The sequence below is a fragment of the Marmota flaviventris genome, chromosome 14 (assembly GCF_047511675.1).
Source record: "Marmota flaviventris isolate mMarFla1 chromosome 14, mMarFla1.hap1, whole genome shotgun sequence".
NCBI lineage: Eukaryota > Metazoa > Chordata > Mammalia > Rodentia > Sciuridae > Marmota > Marmota flaviventris.
In genome coordinates this window covers 78,147,770-78,170,499 of record NC_092511.1, presented here as the reverse complement: position 1 = coordinate 78,170,499, position 22,730 = coordinate 78,147,770, and the positions used below count along the sequence as shown (strand labels likewise).

General features: G+C 43.8%; 1 protein-coding gene across 2 annotated transcripts in view; it reads right to left on the bottom strand.

Annotated features, from left to right (window-relative positions):
- Positions 1 to 8,529, bottom strand: part of LOC114103259 (zinc finger protein 678-like) — a 38,647-nt gene extending 30,118 nt beyond the window's left edge. The window contains exons 1-2 of one of the 2 annotated variants that reach the window (XM_071601807.1): positions 8,441 to 8,529; positions 5,379 to 5,438 (exon numbers count right to left, since the gene is read on the bottom strand). In XM_071601807.1, coding sequence (XP_071457908.1) covers positions 5,379 to 5,438; positions 8,441 to 8,443 — 63 coding nt within the window. In that variant the 5' untranslated portion in view covers positions 8,444 to 8,529. Of the gene's footprint in view, positions 1 to 5,378; positions 5,439 to 8,440 lie in introns of those variants that run through there. The other variant, XM_071601808.1, reaches the window with a different exon arrangement.
- Positions 8,530 to 22,730: the final 14,201 nt, after the last annotated feature.

Here is a 22,730-nt window from a genome sequence, read left to right as displayed (position 1 = left end):
TGCCACCCCGGAGCACAACGGAGCCCACAGGCAGCAGGAACCAGATTAGGGTTTTGGAGCACCACCCAGCTGAACAGGTAGGACCAGGGTCCATTTGTTTTTGCAGCCCACCTGATTCCCCTTAGAGGCCTAAGAAGGTTGAAAAGAGGCTTGATCAACCTCTGTTGGGTCCTAAGTACCCTCCAAAGTGGTTGAAGCTCAAACAAACCTGGGGAGTCAAACCCGGGGAGTCGCCCAATTTAGTTTCTGTTCGGGGTCAGCGAGCAGAGGGGAAACCGGGACTCCCTTTTTGTTTGGTTTGGAATTATTGGAATTTGGGCGGTATAGAAATTCTGTCCTGGCCATGTCTGTGTGAAAGTGTGTGAAAGTATGTGAATAAGACGGACAAAGGGACGGGTTCCGACCCAACCCGAGGGCCGAAGCAAACAGAGTCCTGATCCGTGGTTCCGTGGCCCCTCAGACAGTCTATGGCAGAATTTCACCAACCAACGTCTAGGTGAAAGCTCCAGGTTGGGGGTTGATACCGACCTGCAAGGCTTAGAGGGCCCTAAGTCCCCGTGAAGGGAAAGGCCGAGATGGACGAAGTGACTCTTGTCCTAAATGTGCAACATGTGGAAAATAAGAGGCACACAAAGGAAACTGAGCCTTTGACATGTGTGTTAGAAACCTTTAGGAAGGTTTTCCTGGTAACTGTGGTGTGAAACTCACTCCACAAAGGTTGCATAATCTCTGTGAATTAGAATGGCCCATATAAGGTGTGGGGTGGCCACCAGAAGGATCTTTAGATGAGAGAGTCATTGCTGAGGTCCTTTTGATTGTGGTTGGAACCCCTAAACCAATTCTCTTATATTGATTGCTGGCAAGAGATAGTACAGAAACAGTCCCCTTGGTTGAGAGCCTGTATAGATGGACAGTCCAAGCTGATGTTAGTGGGGAGCATAGTGGTCTCTAAGACCTAGTGGAAAGCAGCTAGACAGAGAACCTGACAGAGGGAAAAAATAGGAAAGAAAACATTTTTCCTGTGAGCCAGAAGAGGACCCACCACCTTATGTGCCATTCTACCCAACTTTGCCAAGGCCACTGGGTCAGCAGACTGTCCCCTCAGCCCCCTCGTCCTCAGAGGCAACAAATGATGGTCCCCAATACTGGCTATTCCTTCCTCTGTGATGCCCTCAGAGCCAAAGGCTTCCTAAAACCAAAGACTCTTTCACCTCCCAAGATTAAGGTGGGAGATTTGTCCCAAGATCAGAGCCACAACCCAGATGAGAACTCTCCAGATGTCCCTACAAGGGCATAAAGGACCTGCCCATGTTGACCAGAAGGGAAATGTCTGAGGAAGACAAGGCAGTTTTGTATGCCAGCCTTTCACCACCATTGAGCTCATAAGCTGGAAAAATCATCCTCCCTCTACATAGAGAAAGCCTGGGCCATGCCTGATCTAATGTCAGCCTATTATCCAGACCTAGGACGGGGCCCCAACAAAAAAGAAGGTCTAAAGATAAAGAGATATCAAAAAGCCCTCATAGGAAGTCTAAGAGAAGGGAAAAAGAGAACAAAACAAACTGTGCCCAAGAGTTAGAAGGAATCAGAGCCAGCCCTAGCCCCAGCCTAAACCGGAGGTCATCTGCAGACAAACAGAGCTGAGCTAAGCCTCCCACTGCTCCAGCATCTCACTCTAGCACCCTTGGTAGCCCTGAACATTTCTTTCAGCCCCACATCTGCCTAAGGCTCCTCTGCCCTATGAAACTGGCAGCAATGATCAAAAGAGATGTGCCCAACTGACTCAGAGCTGAGTGTCTGGGCCACTGCCGCTGCCACCTCTCTCCCCACCCAGAGGTATCCAGAGGAAGAAGGGCACTATGCAAGAGTAGCAGCCATTGCACAAGTGTGTCCATGAAGAGATGGAGAGGCTCAAACAACAGGTGGTCGATGCAGCTTTTGTGGGGCAGGCTCAAAGTGGCATTTGCCAAAAATTACAAAAACTAGAGGGTTTTACTGAGAAGTGTGCCAATGAACTGATTAAGGTGGCCACCACGGTTTTCATCCATTGAGACCCAGAGGCTCAAAGACAGGCAGACCAAAAAGATAAAAAGGAGGATAAATCTCCTTATAGCTTCTCTCACCACAAACCCAGAGGTAACTCAAAGGGGGGGGTCTCACTAGAACAAAGCCAATGGTCCAAATGTTTAGGGGGGGTGGGGGGCATGGCCAGAAAAAGAGCAAAGCCTTCAAGTGGCCCCAGCAGGCAAGCACCCACTGCCATGCTCAAAAGCTAAGCCTTAAACAGAGAGGGAGCAAATGTTTCCCCCTGCCTTTGGCCCCAGCCTCCTCTTTCAGTTTCTCCCCGCTTGCTTGGAAGTTGATGATTGATGAAAATGGCAGACACACAAAGATATATCGGATGCATGGGACCCTGGGCCTCTCAAGGGCTCAGCCAGTGCAAGCCCAAGAATACACTGGGAATAAATTCATGTTAACAGCTAATAGTGGGCCATAGGGCACTCACTACAAAAGGACATTCCACCCTGGCTCCAAGCCACGTGCTATGAGCTACCAGCAGGAAGGGCCACAGAGCCCCATGCACCCAGGCATACTGAACAAAAACATAAGTGGGGCAGCCGCTATATACAATTAGAGCAGGCTCCTACCTGGCAAGAGGAGAAAGCCCCACAGTCAAAGAGCAACACCTAAGTTGGCACCATGTGGCTGCCACACCAGGACCTGCATGGAACCTGCCCTCTAACCTCGGCAAACGGCCCATGGAGAGATTTACATCAGTGCCTTTTATACAAATGATATCCCAGGTCATCAATCTCTGCTACGATTTGCATTAGATTTAAGAGTTGGAGAATCCCAGCAGCCAATATCCTGCACTGGGAGATAACAAAAAAATCCTGCACCAGAGGCTCTGTGTACACCTCCCTTCCCTAAATGACAGTTCCTCCCAGGGGCTTGAGTACACCATCTTTGGGACAGCACTGAACTCTGACTTAAAAGCCCACAGCTATCAAGAAAAAGTCAAATACCTTGGTTACCATCTGACTGAGCAACAGAACAGACAACAGCAACTGGGCCTCTAAAGAAACAGGAGATCTGCTCAATTCCAGTCCCTTCAACCTGCCATCAGACTTGAGAATTCTTGGGGGCTGCTGCATTAAGCCATATACAGATCCCCAACTTTCAGTTATGGCAAAACCCCTCTACGAAGCCACAAAGGGGGGAGGATGGAATCTTCTAATATGAGGGCCAACTAAGCAAAAGGCCTTTGAGAACATTAAACAAACACTCCCAGTGCATCTGGACTAGGGCTCTCTGACCTCACAAAGCTTTACTTTCTTTATGTCCATGAACAGTCTGGAGTGGCTATAGGAGTCTTGACTCAGGAGCTGGGGACATGGACATCTATCCAAACAGCTGGACTCTGTAGCCCAAGGCTGGCCACCTTGTTTATGGGCCCTTGCAGCCACAGATCTTCTGGTGTTGGAAGCTGATAAACTGAATATGGGACAAAAATTTTGGTTTTCAGGGTTCCTCATTCACTTTTGACATTGTTAGAGTACAAAGGACAACACTGATTTACTAATGAGGGAATGGTCAATACCAGGATATGTTTTTACATAACATATCCTGGTATTGACCATTCCCTCATTAGTAAATGTGTCCATGTTAAAGTCATCCAGACTTTAAACCCAGCAACTTTGCTGCTCCTCAGACCACAACAACCTGATCACAACTATATTGAAGTCATGGATGAAATGTTTTCCAGCAGACCAGACCTGGCAGACCAGCCCTCAGGGACCCTGATGTGGAGTACTTCACAGATGGAAGCAGTTTTATAAAATATGGGGTATATTTTGCTTGATATGCAATGGTCACTCTGGACTCCACTGTTGAGGCATAACCTCTGCCTCAGGGAACTTCAGCACAAAAAGCAAAACTTAACTCAAGCACCTCAGTTGACAGCAGGAGTCTGTGTGGATAGATACACAGATTCAAAATATGTGTTCGCTGCCCTTCATGTTCATAGGGTCTTATGTAAGGAAAAGGGGCTAATTAACTCAGGATTTAAAAAAAAAAAAAAAGTATAATATATGGGCAAGAAATTCTTCAACTTTTGGATGCACTGTGGGCTCTCAGGAAAGTTGTGATTATATATTGCCAAGGTCATCAAAAGGGAAACACTGTGGTTGCTCAGGGCAACCAGAGAGCTGACAGTGAAGCCAGGTTAGCTGTCTGCAAGAAACAAGAAGAAAATCCAGTCCCAGGTTTAAATGCTCCACTCTGCCTGACTGATCATCTAACAGAATGAGGGCCAACATATTCCCAACATGAAAGTAAGTGGTTTAAGGCTGAAAAAGAAAATTTTCTCCCAGGTGGATGGTGGAGATTTTCTGATGGCCAGCATAGCCATCCCAGAGATTCTAGCCCCAGCCTTTATCAGACAGTTCCACAGGAGAACACATTGGACATACAGCATTTGAGACAGTTCTGAGTCAAAATTTCTATGTCCCCTGGCTCACAAACATCATCCCAGATGATCTGTAAATAATGTGCTTACAACAATCCATGTCAGGGGGCGAGCTTCCACCAGGAATCCAAACTATAGGAGGAGCACCTTTTGAAGACTTAGAAGTAGACTTCACTGAACTACCATGCTCATGGAGCTATAAATAACTTTTGGGTTTTGTGTGTTCCTACTCTGACTAGGTGGAAGCCTTTCCCACCAGCACTGAAAAGGCTAGGGAGATACTAGGATGCTTCTCTGGGAAATTATTCCCAGATTTGGTGTCCCACAACTATTGGCTCAGGCAATGGGCCAGCTTTTGGGCAGAGGTGATACAATTACTGACCAAAAGTTTAAACATCAGATGGAAGTTACATACTGCCTATAGGCCACAGACTTCTGGTAAAGTTCAAAGGATGAACAGGACTTTAAGGCTCAATTGGGTAAGCTGTGTCAGGAGATTCACTTACATTGTGATGAACTTCTCCCTATTATACTGCTGAGGATTAGATCCACTCCCACTAGGAGGACTGGATTCTCTCCTTACAAGATAATGAACATGAGCCCCCCCCCCCTCTTATTAGGGGACTATTGGGAGACTTAAGAAAGAAAGGAGAATTAACCCTGAGACTACAGCTTTAGGCATCAGTGAAAACTTTACAGGTTCTCAACCAATGTGTTAGAGAAAGACTGCTAGTAAGATTGACCACAGATGCACACTCCTTCAGGCCTGAGATTGAGTCTGGGTCAAAGAATGGAATATTCAACCCCTAAACTTCTTTGGAAGGGCCCTTTCACTGTTATTTTATCCACCCAACTGCAGTAAAGTAAAGTTTACAGAGACAGGTCCCTGGATTCATTACACCAGACTCACCCCTGCAGCTGTAGACTGGGAGTACTCTCCAGATGCTGCTATGCCTTTGAAGCTGACCATCTGAAAAAAAAAAAAAAAAATGAGCACTGGAGAAGCTTGAGGATCAGAAGGACAACAGCCCTGCTCCAGTCGCTCTGGAAGCTGACTGGTCTAATCACGGCTGACGCTTGAGGAGATTACAGCCGTTTCAGCCACACAGGAGGGACTGGCTGATGAATGCATGGTGAAAGATAAACTTCCCACCAGGACTAATGAACTCTTTCAACCTCTAAGATAGTTCTTATACTGTAATGCATTGCCACTCCTTGCTTCTAGATATATACATAGTTCTCTGTTTGGTTTTTACTACTGGTTTGATAACAGTAACTCCTACTGACTGGACTCTGGGTAACAAAATTTCACTTATACTTTTTTTTTATCTTGCTTATATAAGTTTTCTAGGGATTGTCTGGTGTTATTAGTTTGGCTTTGTTAATTTATTCTGTTTAACCTATGCTACCCAAAATGTTTCTCTATCATTTAGCTTGGTTTTCTTTGATAACCTTAAGGGATTCTGCCCTACTCCTATTCTAACAGTGGAGATCATGTAAACCATGTGTCAAGCCAATCTACTGTAACCAAGAGGTGGTAAAACATATATTTAGGACCTGTCTCACCAGAGGAATGCTATAGATGAATAACTGGAAAGAAAAAGAGGTTCTTTGGGAAGGAACTTGATTTAGGAGGTCACCAATCTTGGGATGAAGGTAACTGGCCACCCCAGAGCACTACTGCCACTTCTCATCCCCCTACCTGGGCACAAAATGGCAGTTGAGGCAATAGAACTCCTATTTACATGCTACACAGAATTATTCACTTACAAGCTGTGCTAGAAGTCATTATTAATCAGACTGCCACAGCTTTTGACCTCCTAGCCACACAACAGACCCAGATGCGAGTAGCTAACTATCAAAACCACTTGGCATTAGATTACCTACTGGCTGAGGAAAGAGAAATATGTGGAGAGTTCAATAGCTCAGATTGTCGCATCCATGTGGATGACAACAGATAAGCAATTAAGGATAAAGCCAACAACACAAGAAAACTAGAACACATGCAAGTTCATACCTATAAGGGTATTAAAGTTTGGGTCCCAAACACGCTGTTGGGAGATGGTTTTCAACTCTTGGTAGATTTTAAAACCTTAACTGGTATAGTGGGTATTCAGCTGTTAACCTGTTTATTGCTCCCATGTTTGGCTCCACTGTGCATTAAAACTATTGGGTCCACTGCAGAAGTTGCTGTTGAAAGGATGACAACAACTAAGGTTTTGGCATTATATAAGGCTTTAAGCCAAGATAATGGTAATGATGTTCTTAAATTTAAAGGATTAAATTATGGGGAGCATCATTAAAGGGGGGAATTGTAGTGGAACCCCTTTCTCCACAGAAAATTCTTAACTGGGCTTCTCCAGAAATCTTCACCATGGGTGAATTTAGGACTGTCAGCAAAAGAGTCTCTACAAAAGAGTCCAATGTAGATAAACTTCCTATTCTCCTATTGCCCAGTCTTACTCGGCCACTGGCTGGGAAGAAATCAGCACTCCAGGTGCTAGACATCCCTTATTAGTTTTTCAAAAACATGTATCCAGTATAGTAGTTTGTATAAATGTGTAAACAAGGCCTCTGGCCTTGAGCTGGGGCTTCACAGAGATATCTACATTTCTAAGATAAGAGAAGTTACCAATTGGGCTCCATGTAACAGCTGGCAGGGAGAGAAAAGAAAGGGGAGAAGCTCTCCCCTTCTCAGGTGTTGTCCTTGAAGGGTTAACTTGCCCAGAACAGTGAAAGGAAAAGCTGCTTTTATGTGAACTTCTGCAGACTGTGAACTTCTGAGCCCCTCCACTTACATGATGGGTATAAAATTCTGAAACTACCTGAACCCAGGGTTCAGGGGACTCATTGATTATAGCAAAAGCTGTGCCCTCTGAACCTGGCTGCAACCAAACAAAAGTGTTTCTGGCTATCTTCGGTGCCTTGCCTCCTCTGTCCCTACAACACTCACAGTAACTAATAAAAGAAACACTGAAATGCCTTTTAGATTTAAAAAGAAAAAAAAAATGGGAAACAGAACATTCAGCTACTCCCCTGAGAGGCTCCACCCTCCAACCTCCAACTCCTCTCTGGGAGCACAAGACCCAGGGAATGGTGTACACTAGACACTCCAAGAGGATTTAGACATGGAATTCTGACACCTTGTGTCAGGCAGTTCTGAAACCCAAGGCCAGGAAAAGATGGGAGGGTGGGGTGAGGACATATCACACACTGATGTCTGCAAAAAGAAATCTCAACTCAAAAAATTGTGGTAAGTTTTTGTAGAGGAAACACACAGCGTAAAGCACACACATTTCTTTCCCCAAATGGTCAAGAAATTCTCTACTTTCCTCTCATGAAAAATGCTCAAAACAGAAAACAAAATCTTTAAAAAGTGCCATTCAGCACTTGGAGGATAATTAGGAAAAATGATGTGTCCATTTGAAATGTAGCATGGGAGACAAATAGTTCACAACCTGGAGACGAGAATTCAGCATTGCAATGAGGACAGGGAGCTGGAAACCTAGGAGTTTATCTATAACTTAGGCATTTATAAAGAGCCAGGCTGCAGGACAGGCTCCTCTGGGTTGGACGTGCTGCTTCCCGCACATTCTGGAGGCTCAGAAGGAGACCCCAGCCATCCTCACGCAGGAACACCACGCACAGAGGTGGACCCTTCCGGAGGATGGTCCCTGGTCTCACCGCACAGCTGGGTCGAGGTCGGGCTGCTGGCAGGCTGCTGCCCAGACAGGGCTTCAGTCAGGGCCGATGCGACCACGCAGGGACCCGAGAGGGGGCTGGGTCCCCGCCGCGGCGGACCTGCGCTCCGCTAGGACGGCCAGGGTGGCTGAGGGCGGCGCTGCCCTGAGGAGGACTCGGGGCTGCAGACTGGAGAGGACGGGGTGTCCCACCCACCGTTTCAGGTTACCGCCGCGCCAGTCCTGCCAGTTCCACGCAGCGCCCGGGCTCCAGACGCCCCCGCTCACTCACCATTTCCCGGCGGTCGGGAGCGCAGCGCTCTCCGGTGGGTCCCTAGCGCCTCTTGATAGAGCGACGCGGATAGCAGAAGCACAGCGGAGTGAACGTGAACACACGTCAGGACAGCTGCGCGCTGCGGGGACCACAGGCCCCGGATATCAAAAGCCCGCCCCCTCCTCACGGGCTCTGCGCTGGATTGGACAGATCTCACCCATGTGCCCCTGATTGGGCAGGCCTTCAAGGCCCGCCCCCTAGAACGGAGCCCATTGAGCCAACGCTCTGAGTGACAGTAGATTGCACCCAACCAAGGATGAATGAGAACAGAATGGCAAGTTCTTGGGGACCCTTTGGTTTTCTTGTCTTTTGCCTCCAGTTCTAGGGATTTATCCCAAGGACAGTCTGTTAATGGGTAAAGTCCTCAATCCTTTTATCTTTTTTTTTTTTCTTTTTCTTTGATACAAGGACTTTCTAAGTTTCCAGGCTGGCCCCTAACTTGGAATCCTGGGAATTTCAGTCATGCCCCACATGCCTATTTTCTTTTTATTTAGAGGTTATGGACATTGAACCCAGACCTTCAACCTGCAGCTATTTTAAGGCATGGCTTCTGTTGAGTAGCGGGATTGGGACTATTCGGGAAGAAATTTGCATTTTAACTTGTCCGATATCAACCTTGATCCTATCAATTTATTAATTACTTATATGTATTATTTATGAATGTAAATAATATTGTATCAATTACTTTAAAATTTTATTTAACTTTTCTGCTCTCTAGTCTTATCAGGAGGTAGCTTGAGCTTTGAACTGGGAAACAATACCCTAAGGCAGCAATGTCCAACACAAACAAATTGTGAATCACAGTGTTATTGAAGATTTTCTTACATTCAAATTAAAAATTGAAAAAACATGTTTGTGGTGGTTTAATCCCAGCGTCTTGGGAGGCTCACGCAGAAGTATCACAGGTTCAAAGCCAGCCTCAGGAACTAAGTAAGGGCCTAAACAATATATGAAGAATATGTGACCAATATAAATTTTTTAACAAAGTGGCATACATATGTGGAGCTATACCTTCAAAATTCACTGTATATTAAGTCCCCAACACATCTCAACTCACAGCAAACACACTCCAACTTGCAGATTTATAGTTCCCTTGACTTCAGGGAGAAGAAGGTGTTGACAGCCTCCTTTTTATGCCAAAGGAAAAGAATACACTTCCTTACCAATATTCCTGCTTGAGGCCAAAGCCCAGGCAAGACACTACCTTCAGAAAGAGCAAGAAGCTCTGACTAGGAGTTAGTGGTCAGTGTCCAAAGTAAACCACCCTTTCTCCCACTATTTCTCACGTGATGCTGGGCACAAAGCCATTTCCCTTTCAGATATCACACAGCAAACAAAGGAAGATGGGTGTCATCCTCAACAGTTAGGCTTTATTTCAAGAAGATTAAAGGAAATCTTATTTTGCAAATTGGACCTAATGGCCAGGCTGTTTCCTCCTGTGGTACGGGAACCGTGAGAGTTTTAGCACCAATCACATGCATATATATCTGCTATATTTCTGTAAACTTCAATACCATCTACCAAGAAATTCAACTTTTAAATTAGGAAAGAAGAAAATCAGCACCAGTAGGGCACCTCTTGTTTGCTGCATAACTGCTAAGACACATGTGATTGAATCTTGGCAGCCTGTCTATAGTGAATGAATGTATTAGTTAGTAATCATGAATAAAAATACTCTAAAATGCTTTCACTCATGATTGGGCTGATCATCCATCTAGGTTGGGCTCAGCTGGGGTCTGAATGCTGCCTATGGATGGTTGATTGTTAATAAGGTTACTGAATTTCAGAGGGAGAGCTGGCTGTCCCTGGAGCACCTTGATCCTCCTCCTCATGATATCACATCCTCTAAGGCTAATATGGCTTTGTCTCATAGACATTACAGGTTTATAAATCAAAAAAAAGCATTCAAGGAAATTTGATCCTAGGTACCCAACTAATACACTTTCATGATCACATCTTTATATGGGCCATAATAAAATGAGGAAAGCCCCAGATTCAACGTTTGGGAAAGAGATTCTGTGCTTTGACAAGAATAGGAGTAAAAAAATCTTCAAGGTTGTGGATACATTAAGGCTGAAGAATTGCCTACATTTTGACCCTCAGTATCATTCTGCATTATCTTACAAATGAGGTTCATATAACTGTTTAATATAAAGGAACATGTCCAAAGCTTCATAACTATTGAGCAATTTGGGCTGGCATTTGAAATCCACTTTGTCTGATTTCAAAGTCAAAATGCCTCCACTAAACCATATGACCCATGCTTTTTTAAGCATCTTAAGTCTTAACTCAGAACATCAGCACTAGATCAGCACCTAGTGCTCTTCTCCAGTGGGACTAATAACCTCAAGTGTATGCCTCTGGAGCTTGTGGGAAGTTCCTGGAAAATCTTTGGGAAATGACTAAGGATTGAATTAAGAAAACCAAGAAACAACAATATATTTTATTTCCTCATGAAAAGAGAAATTTGAAAACAGGTACAATGCACCCACAGGCATGGTGATAGAAAGCGTGATATGGAAACTGGAGAGGACTACAATGTATAACTACAATGCTAAAAATGGACAATTTGAATCATTAAATAAGAAAGTATAGGATGTCAAAGAGTAAGACAGTATTTTTAAATCATAGATCAAAGGATTCATTTAAATCTCCCTTGTGAAAATATTACCATGGAACATATCTACAAAGAGGCATGAAGGCCAATGCAGCTTGCTTCAGCTCAGTGGGTTTGTAATACTCTCCTCTAGGAGGAGATTGCAGTAAGGTGGCCACAATGCATTGATGGAACACACTCTCAGACTGAAGTGCAAGGAATTAATCTAAATACACTTGTAGGGAATTATCTCCAAATATGAGCTATAATGAAAACATCAAAAAGAATAAAAAATAATGGTAACACACACATATACATGTATAAATTTGAATAAAATAAATGCTGACAGAAGCTAGTAGTATGCATGAATTACAGATAGAGAAAGGTTAAAAAATGACAAGGGTATTTTAATAGAAAAAAAAACAATTCATAACCATGAGGCATGAAGTAACATAGGAATTGAAGTGGCAACCTTTTCTCCACCAAAAAGTCTTAACTGGGCCTTTCCAGATCTTCACCCAGATTAATTTTAGGACTGTCAGCAAAAGAGTCCTTGCAAAAGAGTTCAATGTAGATAAACTTCTATTTTCGCATCGCCCTGTTTACTTGGCCACTGGCCGAGAAGATACCAGCACTCCAGGTGCTGGACACCCCTTACTAGTTTTTCACAAACATATCCAGTATAGTATTTTGAAGAAATGTGCAAATAAGGCCTCTGGCCTTGAACTGGGGCTTCACAAAGATGTCTACATTTTTAAGATAAGTTACAAATGGGCTCCATGGTAACAGCTGGCAGGGGGAGGAAAGAAAGGGGAGAAGAAGCTCTCCCCTTCTCAGGTGTTGTCCTTGAAGGGTTAACATGCCCAGAACAGTGAAAGAAAAAGCTGCTTTTATGTGAACTTCTGAGCCCCTCCCTTTATATGCTGGGTATAAAACTCTGAAACTCTCTGAACTCGGGGTTCAGGGGATTGATTGATTACAGCAAAAGCTGTGCCCTCTGAACCTAGCTGCAGCCAAATAAAACTGTTTCCTGCTACCTTTGGTGCCTTGCCTTGTTTGTCCGCACATCAGAGTGAGTCAGTTCATTCCAATCGCCATGATGGTCAGTGGTAGAGATGAAAACTGGGTGCCATCTATTTACTTCCAAAGCCAAGATTTATCCCCCAAAGAACTGGTGCTTGAGACTCTGTGCCCCTTCTGGAAAACCAATGATATATATATATATATATATATATATATATATATATATATATATATTTTTTTTTTTTTTTTTTTTTTTGCAACCTGCAACGTTGCTGAACTTGTTAGCTTAGCAGTGCTCTGCTGGAGCCTTTTGAACCTTCTAAGTATGCAATCATATCATGAACAAGTGATAATTTGACCTCTTCCATTCCTATTTTTATCCTTTTTATTTTCTTCTCTTGTCTAACTGCTCTGGCTAGAATTTCTAATGCTATATTAAATAGGAGTGCTAAGAATGAATGAACTTGTCATGTTGCAGATTTTAAAGAAAATGCTTCCTTTTTTCCTGTTTTTCCCTGTTCAGTATAATGATGGCCTTGGGATTTTCATAGATAGCCTTTATCATGTGGACATAAGTTCCTTCCATCCTTATTTTCCTCTAGTATTTTAAACATGAACAGGCACTGCACTTAGCCGGATGCTTTTTCTACATCTATTGAGATGACTATGTGCTTTTTGTTCTTTTTTTTAATATTTATTTTTTGGCTGTAGTTGGACACAATATCTTTATTTTATTTATTTATTTTTATGTGGTGCTGAGGATCGAGCCCAGGGCCTCGCATGTGCTAGGCGAGCGCTCTACCGCTGAACCCCAGCCCCAGCCCCTGTTTTTTGCTCTTAATGTGGTGAATTGCATTTATTGGTTTGTGTACATTAAACCATCTTTGCATCTCTGGATTGAAACCAACTTGATCATGAGGTACAATCTTAATATTGAATAGAATTGAACAATACAGTTTTGGTGATGCATGGATAGTAGAAGAAAACAGAGAAGAAACTCTAAAAAATTTTAGAATAAAAAAATAGTGATAAAACATATCAGAGCTTTACTTTATATTGTGGTATCTTTCAATATTTTCCCTGTTTAGAATTAAAACTGAGAACTTAAAAAATACTAGATATACCTAAAATATTTTAAACTGTTACAGGTTACCCCACATAGTATTTTTAGTAAAATATGTTTTGATAACAAAAAATACCAATGGAAAGACTGGCATTATTTTACAGTTCTGCAAATCTTGCTGTTTGGCTAATTAGAAGGCACCTAGATTCCCCTTTCTACATTGTATGTTCACCTTGTTTCCTGTAGCCTGGGGCAAAGTCAACTGTATACTTTTGAGAGAATTAGAATGAAAAGGGCAGAAGTATTTTGCTATTACAATAAAATAGCCTTGACCCCTAGCGGAAACTCTGTTGCCCCAGCTTCTGTGTTCATTACATTTTACCATGTTCTGGTACTCACAGTGGCTTGTTTGTACATAAATATCTTTCTCTGTTTAGAAATATTTATTTTGGATTGCAGTTGTGGCTCAGCAGTAGAATTCTTGCCTAGCATGTGTAAGGCCCTGGGTTCGATCCCCAGCACCACCTAAAAATAAACAAATAAAATAAAGATATTGTGTTCATTTACAACTAAAAACAAATATTTTTTAAAAAAAGAAATATTTATTTTGTCCTTGATATCTTTCTACTCAAATCTTATTTTAGTTCCTTGGTTTCTTGTTTTGTTTTGTTTTGTTTGTTTGAACTTGTATTATATAATTTATCAGGGTTATTCCCACATAATTTGTTGAGGTATAATTGATTTATAATATATTGCACACATTTAGGTTGCACCCAATGGAACCTTCAGAAAAACCAGGATAATAAGTGTATCCATTCTCAACAGTAGTTTTCTTCCACTCCTTTATTACTTTCTTGTATGCAAGAAACTACTGCTTGGGCTGAGGTTGTAGCTCAGTGTTAGAGCACTTGCCTGCACGTGTGAGACATTGGGTTCAATCCTCAGCACCACATAAAAATAAAAAAATAAAATAAAGGTATTGTGTTCATCTACAACAAAAACAAACAAAAAAAGAAACTACTGCTTTTCTCACTATAAATAAATTTATAATACATGACATAATTATACATTCTATATGTTCTTGTCCATCTTCTAGAATTTTTTGAAATTGTATACTTTATGTGTCTCAGTTCTTCTCTTTTTAGTGCTGAAAATTTTTTGTATATATTAAAGTTGTTTACCCATTCACTTGTTCCCTTTGGATGTACATGCAGAATTCAGCTCTCATCAGCACAGCAGCTGCCAACGTTTCCCCATAGTCTTTGTGTAGAACTGTACTTGCATTTCTCTTCCTATTGCCCAGGAATGGAATGTGTGGACCATGAGGTGGGGGTGCACTTAAAGAACCTGCCAAGCTGTTTGCCAAAGTGGAACCCTTTACATTCCTGCCACAATGTAGACTGTCCCTGCTGCTCCACATCTGCTCCATACTGTGTGTTTCTATTAACACACAGTATAACATAAAATTTGCCATTATAACTCTCAAGTGCATAATTCTATGACATTAGGTTCACTTACAATGTTGTGCGGCCACTTGTATCTTTCATTTCCAGAAATTCCTAATGATGCCATTATTTACACTATTGTTGCATTATTGTTAAAATAATTTTAAGAATAAGAAACAGTGATTTTATGATTACCCCTGTAGTCCTGTGACCAGTGGTCTTCGTTACCTCCTGTAGAACCTCTTTCCTTTACACACCATTGCTCTCCCTTGAGGAAGGCTGTCATGTTGCACGTGGTGCAGCCCTGCAGAGGGATCTGTGATCCAAGCTCAGTCCTTGCCCCCAAAGCCAATCGAATAATGAGGACATGATTTTGAAAAAAGGGAAAAAGTTTTATTGACCTGTTAGCAAAGGAGAAACTCAGGGGATTCCTGTCCCAGAGACTGTGATTCTGCCCATTGGAGGGAACAGAGGGCTTTACAAAGGCTCCATTGCAGGGTGCCTTATCAGGGGTTATAATTCACTTATAAATTTCGAGATAGCTGTTTCTTAGGTCTTTTGGTGCTGTTCCTGAAGTCTGAATTTCTAGATTCCTGTTGAGTATGAGCTCAAGGAGAGAGAACTGCCTAGGATGGGAAGAAGGCTGACCTTGCCTTCCCGAAGGTTAGTGATGGGCAGGAAAGAAGAGAAAAGGGAACAAACCACGTCAGATTTAAAATAAGCCACAGTGGCAGAGCATAAAGGGTTATGTTCACACCATGAAGTGGACTTGTTACAAATCCAAAATTCTGTTTAGTGATAAATGCATACCAAAAACTCACTAGTGTAAATTATGATTTTAACAGTTTATAAATTGTAACTTGTTACCCATTCAAAATGGTAGTACTTACCTATGTATGTAAAAGAGTATAATTACAAACCATGACAAGTGATTATTCACTCATGCCCATAGTGTTTGTGAGTGTTAAATAAATCAAAGAGTCGGGTGGAACAGCCAAGTATTTCCCAGGCTCTGTGGACTGTATGAAAGCAAAACCGCTTCTGACCACTAGGTGGCACCAGGCCCCGATTGCAGTTTTCTTCCCAGGGCAGTCTGTGCGAACTTGTGAGAGTTTTACAGTTGCGTTCCTTATATGCCAGCTTGTGCGATTGTATGGTGAAATGTAATTGCACATTTGTTCACTGCCTACTTCATTTTTAAACATTGGATTTCTATTCCAATTTGAAAAGCCTCTTTCATAAGATAATAATGATTATGTATGGGGCATTTTTTAAAAAATGCTTTCTTGGGAAATGAAGGCAATAGCAACCTTATGTTCATTTCCAAGAAGTTTTGTTGAAATTTTTCTATCTGGGAGAATTCTAAAGCATGGTTGGAAATCACTATGCTGAACAGTGGAAGTCTTTCTGCTAACAGAGCCTGGATTTCCTCTCTTAGTTTCCTTGCTTGCCTGTCACAGCCTGCCACACATGACTTCTCCTGCCTTCTCAGTCCCCTACCACCAACAGAACCCTAAGCCTTTCTTCTGTCTCAGTGTGATTGTTGTCTCTCCCATGACTTTAGGGAGACTTTCTGGGAGAAGGAAGAATTTTATTTATTTATTTATTTATTTATTTATTTATTTATTTATTTGCTTATGTGTTTATTTTTGTAGGCATAACTGGCTCCCTCAGCCTACAAAAGGAGTAAGAGCAAAAGTGATTGGGTTGGCACAGAGGAGAAGAACGAGATGAGTGCTGAGTCTGAAGCCCAAGAGACTGCACAGAGAGCAGGCTCAGACCTTTGCACACCTGCAGGGACCCCTTCCCTTGGTGTGTTTGTGAATTGTGTCCCTGCAGGGAGGCTGAGTTCAGGACCTATTCTATTTGTTGGCATCGTGAACTTAGCCCCAATTTATCATCTATAAAATGGATGTAAGTCCCTCCAGCCACTCCTGGAAACTGATGGTTAGATGCAAGACACCTAAGATCAGTGAACTTGTTTTCCTCTCATATCTCTAGAGCTGTAATTCCTAATAGGGGTGATTTTGCCCTTTGTGGGAACATTTCACAATTTCTGGAGACATTTTTGAGTGTCAAAACAGTTGCAGGAGGTTTGCTCTCAGCCTTAAGTGGATAGAGGCCTCAGAGCTGCTAACGATCTTGCAGTGTACAGAACGCCCCCCATGGCAGGAATGGCCTATCCCAAGGTTCACAGTGCTGAGGTGGAGAAGTCTTGTTAAGTCCACAGGATAGTGCACAACTGGACCCTATAAAGATCTACATCTGGTATGATGTATTTGTATTAAATCACTTAGTGTGAATGTATCTTTAAGGATTAACAACATCTATGAGTTTGTATGTCTAGAAAAAGTGAAAGAATGTACAAAGAAATACTTTGGTAGGATGGAAGAACTTTTGTGTTCTTTGTAACCTTCTGCATTTTTATGTCTTTTAAATGGCAACATGACTTTATTTTATAGTTAGAAAAACAAAAGCAAATGGTAAAGCCACAGTTAGTTATAGCCCAGCCCAACTCCTCACATCACATTGCCTTGATGTGAGGAGTTGGGCTGGGCTATAACTAACTGTGGTCTGCCTCTCCTAGGTTGCCTGGGCCCTTCCAGCACCAAGTACAAGTGACTAGCAGAACCTCAACTTGGATGTATCGGTCCCCTTGACCCTGGCAGCCTGCTGGGCTATTGACTGGGGATTCCATCTGGCCCTCTGGAGGAGAAGGAGGCCTGCTTACTTTTATGAGAAGTAAGTGGAACCTGATGTTGCGGGGTGTGGGGGAGAGCCATCCAGGGCTCTTGCTGCCCCACCCTGCCGTTCCCTCCACAGCCATACTGCAGACCCAGTCCACTTGGCCCTCACGAGCAGGGGTGCTGTCTCATATTCCCTTCCCTTGAGTCTCCTCCTGCCTGTTCCTTTAAGCCATCCTCTGAAACCCAGGCTTGATGCCTCTCTTCCCCTGAGCTAGAAGTAAGCCCTACTCGAGACTGTGTCCCCTGCTATCTGTGCCCGTGTCTTCCTTGTGGAGGTGACATGGGTCGGCAGCACACAGTGTGGGGACGCTCAGTGCAGGTGGAAGTGCGACAGCTCTGCTCACTGCCTAGAGCATGGCAGCCACGCCCCCTGCTGCTTACTGAGAACCCAGAAGGCCAGCATCGGTAGGAAGAGATCCAGAGGCCTCGGCTCATGAACAGTGCAGCCTGCGCTGGGTGTGGTGGTGCATACCTGCAATCCCAAGGGCTCGGGAGGCTAAGGCAGGAGGATCACATGTTCAAAGCCACCTTCAGCAACCTAGCCAGTTCCTAAGCAACTCAGCTCTAAACAAATTTTTAAAAAGGGCTGGGATGTGACTCAGTGGTAAAGTGCCCCTGTGTTCAATCTCTGGTACAAAAAAAAAAAAAATAGAGTTTGACATATGAGTAAGAGAATGGTGGCTAGTCACAACCTCTGCAAGGGCTTGTTCTGCACTGAAGTCTGGGTGGGTAGCATCCACTGGTATCTAGAGGGACCATGTGAGAGATTCAAGAGCCAAGGTGAAGGTCCTAGAGGAAGGCAGCCTTACCCACACCCAGTATCCTCTGGCAGAGGGTCCTGGTCCTACCACCATGTACTACAAGCTTGAAATCCAGCCCAGGAACCACAGAGATGGTGATTTTAACATATTTCCCCACTGGGCTCAAGAAAAAGGGGGTTGGATGTGGTACAGTGGCACAGCATGTCCCAACATGCATGAGGCCCTGGGCTCACGTCCCAATACAAGGAAAAGACACTTACAAACCTTAAATTTGGGCTCATTATCCTGACAGCCTGACCATTTTACTCTCTATCTAATTCCATGGAGCCCGAGAGAATAGATTTTGGGGCCCATTGCTACAGAAGAGGAATCAGGTGGCTGATGATATGTATAAAGCCTGGGAGGAAGGCTAAGGATTGCTCTGAAAGCAGATGTGGAGCAGCAGGGACGGTCTACACTGTGGCAGGAATGTAAAGGGTTCCACTTTGGCAAACAGCTTGGCAGGTTCTTTAAGTGCACCGCCACCTCATGGTCCACACATTCCACTCCTGGCATCAGGAAGAGAAATGCAAGTACAGTTCTACACAAAGACTATGGGGAAACGTTGGCAGCTACTGTGCTGATGAGAGCTGAATTCTGCATGTACATCAAGTGGGACCAAGTGAATGGGTAGACAACTTTAATAAATGCAAAGAAATACTCATCACTGAAAAGGAACTGATATACACAAAGGGTGACACTGCAAAAAAAAACTGCTAGAAGATGGATGAGAACATAGAGAGTGTATGATTATGTAATATGTTAAAATTTATTTATAGTGAGAAAAGCAGTAGTTCCTTGTAAGCAAGAAGGTAAAAAAGAGAGAGCAGGAAACTGCTGAGGAGAATGCATACATTTATTATCCTCGTTGTACTGAAGGTGCCTTAGGGCACAACCTAAAGGTGTGCAATTTATTATATATCAATTCTGCCTCAATAAACTATGTGGGAAAACAGTTGCTGAACAATGATGGGTCACAATCTGGCAGGTCAGGAGCCCTGCCTCTTCTCCTGGCACCTCTCACCAAGTGCCCCAAGAAGAGGCTTTCAGAGCAATCCTTAGCCTTCCTCCCAGGCTTTATACATATCATCAGCCACCTGATTCCTCTTCTGTAGCAATGGGCCCCAAAATCTATTCTCTCGGGCTCCATGGAATTAGATAGAGAGTAAAATGGTCAGGCTGTCAGGATAATGAGCCCAAATTTAAGGGTTTTTTTTTTTCTTTCTTTCTTTCTTCCTAATGCAAAGGCTACTCCATGAAGTCAGCCTGTAGAAACATTACAAACATTCCAGCCAAGCCTCTATCCCAGAGCATGGGAAAATGGAAGTAGGGGCTGACTCAAATGGAGGTTACAGGTAAGTTCAAACTCAAGGGCTAAAAAGGCACAGCTAATAGCCTCAATAATTTTCCAATGATTATTTCACACAGATTTTAACCAACTGCCTTGGTAATTTTACAATACCTGTTTAGCACAGTTTCTGATCACTGTCCCTACCCAGAAGAGACATAACCCCTAGACTAGTACATGTAAGTAAAAAACTACTACCAGGTTCCCTTTTGCCTTGCAAGACTTCTCTCTCTTTTCTTCTCACTTACTCCTTTCACACTTGCCTTCCATTGTTATCCATGGATTTCATCATTCTTCAAATTCATCAGAAAAGAACTCAGAAAGAAATTGGTGGTCAGCTGCTAGGTCCCCCATTAAGAGCTGCAACGTGCCACTCCACTTAAAGGAATCCCCATCTCTATCACAACCCTGTCCTCAAAATGGTCTCGAAAGTAAAAAAAGAAAAAGAAAAACAGACAAATGAGTCCATCACCCAGCCTCTCTGGACAAGGACGGTTCCTTCACTGACTACACAGAAGCCCAACCCATCTCTGCCAAAAGTACCTTCACAGCCTCATTGATCACTTGGACTTTGTGCAATCGGCAGAACTTTGGAATCGGATTTCTGAGGAGGCCAGTGGTTCAGTGTTGCTCCAGGGCTCACAGGAAGCTACGGGGGCGGGGACGCGGTGCTGGGGGGGACTGGGGGGGGGGAGGCGAGGTGCGGGGGTGGGGGAGGCGGTGCCTTGGGAGGGGACGGGGGGGGCGGGGTGTCAGAGGAGAAACGCAGACGGAGAAAGAGAACAGCCAAACCAGCTGCGACTGAGTGATCACCCTATGCGTTCCCAAATGCACCCGGGAAGGAATATCTCCAAACTGCACAAACCGCTGTTCCCAGCGCCCCTCACCCCGGGAAGATCCAGGCTGTCCCTCTCAGGCCCCACTGGGGCTGGGAACGTGAAGTCCCAGCCCGCTCCACCACACAGGAGTGCAAGTGCAGCAGCTCTGGGGTCAGTGACCAAGCTCAACCCAGCACAGCCTGCTAAGGGCAAGAGGTCACGGAGAGCAGGGTGGTCCGGAGTGTTCCTGACCTTCTCCAACCTGCGCAGGACGCAACGGGCTCTCGCCTTGCAATTGACGCGAGCCCAGCACCAAAGCGCGGTCCGCAGTGGACGCGGATCCCCGCAGCCGCTCCCACGGGAGGAGTTTAAGAGGTGCCATCACCACCCGCCAGGTGCTGGCAGACCTGCACCCCCTGATGATGCCACCGGCCTGCGCCACTGCCGCTGAGCACCGCCGCTGCGCCCGGCCGCTCCCAGGAGGCCTTGGGGTTCGCCACCCGGACGCGTCAGAGAATAGAGGGGGCTTCAGGGGACTTGGTCAGGTCCCGCAGCCCCTGCTTGGAGGAGTGCCTGGGGGTGAGGGTGCTCGTGTCAAATACCAGCAGCTTCAGATTTAAAATCCAGCCCTGTGGCGATCTGTGGGCGCCCAGCCACAGACACTATGTTAAGAGTGGAGATTGAACAGAGCACTTTAAAGGGTTAACGGGTAAGAGAGGAAAACAGGGAAGAAATTTTAAAAGTTCTTAGCATCGCGGAGCCTGCTGAAACACTCTTGTCATCCCAGAAGCTGGGGAGGCTGAGCCAGGAGGATCATAAGTTCAAAGTCAGCCTCAGCGATTTAGTGAGGCCCTAAGCAATTTAGCAAGACTCTGACTAAACATAAAATATCTTAGTGCTGGGGATGTGGCTCTGTAGTTAAGCGCCTCTGGGTTCAATCTCTAGTACAAAAAACAAATTCTTAAAATTTAATGAGAATAGGGATATGATATAGCCCCCCCCCCCAAAAAAAAAATCCCCCAATCAAAATCGTAATAGGTTCTCTCCTTGTCAACAAGATTTTTACAAAAAATGTCAGCAGGGGCTGGGGTTGAAGCTCAGTGGTACAGCGCTTACCTGGCATGTGTGAGGCACTGGGTTCAATTCTCAGTACCACATATAAATAAATAAAGGTCCATCAACCACTGGAAAAAATTAAATATCAGCAGGATTTCATAGAAATTATTATGGTTTGAGGTTTATTCCTTCTTGTAATAGCTCCCACAGTGCCCATACCACAGGAGGACACTGACACCACAGCCTGGCCATGAAGTCCAATTTGCAAAATAAGATTTTCTTTAATCTCGAAATAGAGCCTAACTGTTCAGAGATCTAAATGCATGTGACCCCCACCTGCTAGGACACCCATCTTCCTTTTTTTTGCTGTGTGGTATCTGAAAGGGAAATGCCTTTTTGCCCTTGCATCAGGTGAAAAGTAGTGGGAGAAATAATGGCTTACTCTGGATACTTCTTGTCAGAATGCCTTACTCTTTTTGAAGATAGTGTCTCTCCTGGGCTTTGTTTCTGAGGAGAGGTATTACTGAGGGAGTGAATTCTTTCCCTGTGGCATGAAAAGGAGGAGGTCAGGGTCTACTCTCTGAAGTCAGGGGAGCCAGACCTCTGCAAGCTGGAATTTGACTACTGTGAATTGAGATCTGTTGGGGGCTTAAAACAGAGTGAGTTTTGAAGATATATCTTCAAAAATGTATACACTTCATTAATAATTTTATATTGGTCACAAATGATATTATTCTGCATATATTGCTTAAGCCTCACTCTGTTGTTTAGGCTGGTTTTGAACCTGTGATCTTCCTGATTCAGCCTCCAAAGTCACTGGGATTACAGGTGTGAACTGCACCCAGCTTTTAATTTTTAATTTGAATGTTAGAAAAATCTTCCATTACAATTGTGACTCACATTTTGTTTGGGTTGGACCTTGCTGCTTTCGGTATTGTTTCACAGTTCAAAGCTCAAGATTCCTCTTGATAAGACCAGAGAGCAGAAAAATTAAATAAAATTTTAAAGTAATTGATATTATATCATTTACCTTCATGAATAATCAGGCACATACAATTAATAAATTGATATGATCAAGGTGAATAGGAGACAAGGTTAAATGCAAATATCTTCCTGGATAGGCTAGATTCCACAACTTAGCATGGGTCATGCCTTAAAGTAGTTCAAGTCTGAAGTTCTGGGTTCAATGTCCAGAACCATTAAAAAAAGAAAAGAAGCATGGTGGGGCATAACTGAAATCCCCATGATTTCAAGTTGAGTTCTGGGGTGACCACTCAGAAAACACACTAAGTCCGAATTTGAAACAAATCAAAGAATTTTATTTTATTTATGTTTTCCTGGTCAGGGACGCT